The sequence below is a fragment of the Scomber scombrus genome, chromosome 20 (genome assembly GCF_963691925.1).
Source record: "Scomber scombrus chromosome 20, fScoSco1.1, whole genome shotgun sequence".
Classification (NCBI taxonomy): domain Eukaryota; kingdom Metazoa; phylum Chordata; class Actinopteri; order Scombriformes; family Scombridae; genus Scomber; species Scomber scombrus.
The window spans coordinates 14,470,514-14,477,390 of NC_084989.1; the positions used below are offsets into that span (position 1 = coordinate 14,470,514).

The following is a 6,877-nucleotide window of genomic DNA, read 5'->3' on the forward strand; positions in this document are numbered from 1 at the left end:
AAAAATACAATTGGCATTATTTTGTTATTTCTTCCATATCCATCTGACTCTGTTTCACAAAGCAGCATCAAACATTAAAATTCATCTAATCTGAATATACACACATTTTGTTGTCTTTGCACAAGATTAAGTAATTTAATATTGATTATGTTTCTATTGTCTTTATGTCTCTATTATCATTATGTATCCATTGATTATTGATCACTGCTGAATATGGAGGTAACTCTGATTTCATGGACACACAAATCAAAGATCAACAAGTGGAAAAAAGACTATTTATTAATGAAATGTCAGTTTTACCACAGCAGGAAAAACAAATAAAGCCCTGTAATCACCAGTGTATTTGGCAGTTACAATGAATGACATTGTTATATTACTTCCCATCATTATAAACAAGCTGCAGCAACACAAAAAACAAACAAAAAAACCAAACAAAAACATTAAATCAACCTTATGTGAGTCTAATTAGATACAAATACTGTAACTTACTTCTTCTGAATGAAACAAGGTTCAGACTAAAGACTACAGATGTCAATAAAAGAAGGTTTCAATTGTATAGTGCATTTTTACTATTTTAAACCTTCATAAAGAACATATTTATTCTTCATTTTTATTTCAAGTTTTATTATCTCCTGCACCTTATTTGGTTCTATACCTTAAAAATATTGATGGCATCATTTTCTTTTACAATTCATTTGGTCAACCGTGTAGTTACGCACTTCTTGTAGTCTACAGTGAAAATAGTGAGTCAGTAAAACCTCCTTTGTATCACAAATATTCAAAATCCTGCACAGAAGATACCGTGCAGCCAAACAAAAAATAAAGTTACACTTATTTATGGTTTTCAATCACCAAAAATGAAATTAATGAGAACCCTGACAAAAGAAACTCAATTTAAACGATTTTATGCCTTAATCATGTAGTTAAACAGCATCAATAAGCTGTTTGTTGAGCCCGCCTTATTTTCCAAACTTCTGAATAGCAGTCTAATTAAGAATACACTGAAACTTTACTAATAAAAGCCTCAGTCGTATCGATCTGCAGCTACACTACATTTTACACTCCCAGTGAAAACATTTAAATGTCCTTCATCTTTGTGACTTTTCTAAACTATTGCTACTTTTCAGTGAAGGATGTTTAGATTGTCGGATGAGATGTTACCCTTTTGCTTTCCTTAAAAATGCCTATAACTTTCTTGATAATAATAAGAGAACATGGGACAAGTTCGATGAAAAGGACGGATTATGTACAATTCCACTTCAGCCAAAACATTATTGACTAATAATTAATTTCTTTCACTTAACAGATATCAATTGCGGCTTTTTGACAAGAAAAAAATGGAATACCTTAGAAGCTAAATACACAAAAAGTTTTACAAAACTGAACTAAGATGAGACTTAGCATCATTACTCAGCCAATTCATTTAGCAGCACTACTATAAAGTATTCTATATCCCAGATGTATGATTTAAGTTTATAACTAGGGCTAGAAGAAGAACTACAACTATGGAGCAATACAGTAGACGAAAAAAAAGAAGAAAAAAGAATCAGGATATAAATATAATCTTTAGCAGAACCTGATATGGAACACATTCAAGAACAATTGCTTTACCCTAACACAAATAAAAAAAAGCTAAAAACTAATAGTGCAGTCAATATTTCAATAATATGCAACCCATCAAATCAGTGCTTTCATATTACCCCGCAGTTAACATTTTTAAAAACACAATAGACAAAGATGGAACAGACAAATTAAAATATATAAATTTGCTTTGATCGTACAAAAAAAGAGCTTGATTTGATATGAAACCATTTTCCTCAGACCAATAACTGTTTTGAAGTTTAAAATAAATACCCAACATCTTCCTGTACACAGCTATCATTGCCTTACAGTATGTAGAATATCATTTCTATTAAGCTACTTTATTAACGGAGCCCTTAGATTTGAACCTTTGCAATAACTAGCAGAGCACTTGCAGGTGTATCTGTACATAAAACTAAAACAATCGACTACATTTGCATTGTCACACAGTAAGGCATGGAAAGACCCCATACTTGCACCATATATTACTGTATCTTATAGCCTAGTAATGAGCAAGTAATTGAAAACAAATTAAAACAGCTGCATTGTTCATTTTACTTCACTCTCACTGATCTTCAAACTACATTAAATTGTTTACTGTTAATATCACACTGACACCAATGTGAGATGGACTACCTGATTATGTGCTAATCAGTCACATATACCTATTGTAAAGGTAAAACCTAATGCTTGCAGGGCTGGGTATAATTTTAAAAAATTACGATACCAGTACAAATGCCAGTACCCTTAAAGTGATACTGATACCAATAGAGTAATTGTTTTCTACTTCATTCTAAACACATGAATGGAAGCCTTCAGTTGTGTAAAATGCCACCACTCCTCCCCATCCAAATGACTTCTACATGAATATGTTTTGAAAATATTCAAATATGTATTGAATAACTGTACAAAACTGTAAAACGACGTATTATCACCACACAAATGTTGTATGAGTTGTAGCTGCTGTGGTAGCGGGCCAATCACACGCCTCGAAGAACACTTGTGGTGATTGGCTGGGAGCAAAACCATACAAATAACACATTTTTTCTAGATCTGGGTACAAAAAGGATCAAATGCAGGTATCGTTTGACTAGAGAAGTTTGGATACTACTTAGTGCTGGGTTATTTAGGTTGGATACCCATCCCTAAATGTCTATTACAATCACAATATGTCTCTTAGCATTGTAAACTGATTAGTTTATGCAAAGATGATCGATGGCCTGTGGCAGCAGAAATAATACTGAGCTGAACGTGTGCAGAAATGTGTCTTGGTTACAAAATCACAAGCATAACGAGCTGCAACTGTGAGAGTATTAATTTTTCTTCATGAAAAATGCTGATCCTTTCTCTTCTTCAAAAACTTTTTGGAGAAGTCTAACTGTAGTCCTTCAACCACATCCCAAGTAGTTTTTTAAAAATCTGATCATTTTGAGGATTTGAAAAGAACTGAATTTCACTGTAAACTCTATACAGTCTTTGAAACAATGTACACAAAGTGCAAGTACTGTATACAAGAAAATACCGAATTTTGTCCATGATGACATAAAAAAAAAATTCATTAAAAATCCACGACTCCTTCATAACTTATGTCGACTACATTTTCTTCCTTGTTGTTCTTACCTGTATTCAAAATTAGAGTCACAAAGAGGTGGGAGAGGTGCAACACAAGTGTCCAAGTGTGCCCCTCAGACCCCACAGTCATTGGTTCTGTCTTGGAGTTTGCGAGTGAGGATGAGGAAGGTGGAGAGGAAGGCGACAAAAATGTGGAAGATCAGCTGCCACACATTTCTCATGCCAAGCAAGTACAGGTTGCATAAGACGATCACACTCAACAGAGTGAAGGACTTGGGTTTCTTTAGAGATGAATGGAACAGGTACAGGTGGCACTACGGGCACAGAGAGGTCATTCACATCGACAAGCGTTAAAGGGAGTTGGATATGAGTGAGTACTAGTTTGTGTTAAAAATGTGAACTATATTCACCTGAAAAACACAGCAGACAAATGCCAGAAGAAATGCGACAACGTTCCATATTCCTTCATAATCATCCTGTGTAAAGACAAAGGGTTGCAATTATCACACTTGTGATTAGTCATTCAGGTAGAAGTTAATTTTATCTAAAATGAACGACATTTATGACAGATTATAAACTAATTCACACAAGTGACAATCTGTGCAGTTTTGAGTTGTGCACAACTCACCATATTTATATTCTATGTATGACAGACTTCTGCTTCCACAGCAAAATGCTAATCCTCAGCAGCCAGCTCAGCCAGCTTAACATATCTATAATTAATGTTAGCCTACATATAACTTTTTCCAAACAAAATCCCCCCCCAAAAAGTTCAGTATAACTCAACAAATGGCTCTGCTTACGGATGAAGAAAACCACAGTAATTAATATACTGGCAAGATATGACACATCAACATGCCTTTTTAGATTTAAATAAAAAGTGATTTAACAATAATTTATTCGCAGTATTTTTGATAAGATCCAGGCGCTGTTCATACCTGAAATGTGTACTCTATGAGGTGCACGCCACGGATGATGTTCAAAGATGCACACATGATATTGAGAACCAGAGAGAGGATGCCTGGTGCTGTCACTGGTTCAAGTCTTACATTCTGACCTGTCAAACAAAAGCAAGTGACCATATAAGTTATGTGAAACAATAAACTGAAAGCAATGTGTGGTGTTCCCCATTCACTTCTGAATGACTTAAAATGAAACTATCAGCCTATATTATATAAAACGTATGGTGCTGTCAAAGGCAGCAAGCTCCGTATTGTGCTGTATATGCTGTACTGTCTTACCAGATCCAGGAACTTGTTCCATATGCCCATTTGCTGTGCCATTGGTTAGCTCCACTTCCTCCAAGGTAAGAACTTTTGGTGGGCGGATTTGCAGATCCTGCTGGACCTCTGCCAATGTGATCTCTAAGGCAGGACCACCACTCTGGTTGTATTGCTGCTTGAGCTTCTGAATGGTGCTGTCTGTCAAATGTCAGCAAGCAAAACACATTGGGATAAATCCACTTAAGATCAGAGTTGTGTGTGTTATTTAACTCATCACATTTCCTTTCCTACTTACCAAATTCCAAAAATGGATATGGCCTGGCTGCCAAGGCAACAACAGTGCTTTTGTAGCATGCAGTGAACTCCCAGCGCAGATCTTCCAGGAAGCAGAAGGCCTTAGCAACAGGGAGGCTGCAGTGGCACACGGTCATGTAGGATACACCCTCTGAAGACACGAAGCTGAACAGGTGAGAAGAGAAAAGGTGTTTAGTAAACAAACAGCCTGACACAGCTTGACATGGATGCCCTTGTGACCAAATGGACAACAATCTGTCCATCTTCTGCATCAGTAAAGCAGATACACACTATGCATTGTGTCTTTGTGCAGTTACACAGAGCATGACTGAAACGGTCTTCTGTATCCTTACTATATGTTGAGCTTCTGGCCCTTGACCGTCCCTCTGTCAGGGAAGAAGGCCAGCGCCTTGCTGATAGTCCTGAGCTGCTGCTTCCTCTCCTGGAGCTCTCGATTGTGTTCAAAGTCTGTGGAGGCTGACAGGGGGAGTCCATCCCTGACCCGAACCACAAAGGCAAACAGGATCAGAGACATGATCCACTGGGTCCATGAAGAACACACTGCCTACACAGGGTAAAAGCAAAAGCAGATCAGTATTTGTTCTCTATTAGGTCTGTAAATAGATCATTTCCTTTGCCAATTATTTGAATTAATTAATTATTTTCCTCAATTATTTGATAAATCTTTTGTTTATAAAATGTAACCATGGTCGACCAACAGTCCATAAACCAACAGGGATTCTGATTATTATCACAAAAAACTAAGTAAAGCAGCAAATTCTCACAACTGAGAGGCTGGACGTCAGGAATGTTTGGTATTTTTGCTTTAGCATTTCTTAAATGATTATTGGACTATCAAAATAGTTGGGTTACTTGTCTGTCAGATGACTTTAGCTCTTCATTTGAAAAACAATCAGTTGCCAATTAATTGGGTACATCCAGCTAGATTAAAACAGTCTGTAAGCCATAAAGATATATTCAGTTCAGTTCAACTTTATTGTCCTTTTAGAGGCTGTAGTTTGTGGTGCTGTTGCAATGTATAGATTTAATGCTGAGAGGTGTTTCCCATACTTTGTCCCAAACCCATCCCATGTGTACCACTCAGGGAAGACTAAATATAAGAAAGGAAACATCTCCCAACATAATGCAATTCAATCCAGCAGCATCACAAACTACAGCCTCCAAAATAATCACTAAGGTTCACAGTTATTATTGTCTTACTTAAAACAGCAATCAGGTTTCCACGTGAACATTGAAAGAGGTTTTCCTTGCTATATTCATTCCTCCTGTTCATACTGGCTATTAAAAGTGTGTTTTCAATGTAAGCGATGGAGGCCAAAATCCAGAGTGTGTCCAAACAGTCGTTTTGTGCAAAAATGCACTTAAGAGCTTATCCCTCTTTGTGTTTCCTTGGACACTGTTTCCCTGCTGAGCTGTGGTAGAAGTACAGTAACAATAAGAGGCACTTTGGCTTTTAAAAAGACTGTAATGTTGAAAGATATATCGTCTTGATTTGACTCAATATTAGCTTCAGATAAACGTTTAAATACATTCTTACACAGAGCGCCCCCCCCTCACCTCACTTCACCTCATATACACTGTACAAGTATATGAAGGGGTCTGCTACGGGCCAGTATGAACAGGAGGAATAATCAAAGCAAGAACAACCTTTTACAATGTTCATTTACAAACCCGCCCTTTAACCTCTCAAACTTAATACTAATCATTAGCACCTTGGTGGCGGTCGGATTCGTTGCAGAGCTGCTGCATTAGTTTTAGCTTGTGTACACATTAAAAACTGGCAAGTAGATTGCTTATCATTAACTGCGTAGATTTAAGTGCCACTTTGAGAGGAGATTACAGTCATAATTTTAACAATAAACATGTTGTAACCGCGTTGCACCTTACCTCATTATCATGGGTTTCATGCTGCACCTTAGCTAAGTGACTGTATGTTAGCTGACTACAACATCATATCAGAGAAATACAAGCTCCAGCTTCAACATGCGCCTTATGAGTGTAACAGCATACGTTTTAATATCCCCAATTGATACTGAAACCCTGGTAATTGCTATGCAATTACGTTCAAATTAGCAAACAAGCTAGGTTCAATTCTTCTTCTTCCTCGAAACAAAACCACAACAAATCTTCTACGGAGTACGGGAAGGCGAGAGGGACAAAACTACTCTTTTAACAATCGCGAGTTA

At 36.8% G+C, this 6,877-nt stretch overlaps 1 protein-coding gene across 1 annotated transcript; it reads right to left on the reverse strand.

Annotated features, from left to right (window-relative positions):
• Window positions 1-308: 308 nt before the first annotated feature.
• On the reverse strand, window positions 309-6,708 carry sec22c (SEC22 homolog C, vesicle trafficking protein). The gene is made up of 7 exons (XM_062441928.1): window positions 6,579-6,708; window positions 5,024-5,235; window positions 4,672-4,835; window positions 4,395-4,574; window positions 4,092-4,210; window positions 3,564-3,629; window positions 309-3,467 (listed from the first exon to the last, which is right to left on the reverse strand). The coding sequence occupies exons 2-7, from the start codon at window positions 5,203-5,205 to the stop codon at window positions 3,267-3,269; spliced, it is 912 nt and encodes a 303-aa protein (XP_062297912.1). The 5' UTR covers window positions 5,206-5,235; window positions 6,579-6,708; the 3' UTR covers window positions 309-3,266.
• Window positions 6,709-6,877: the final 169 nt, after the last annotated feature.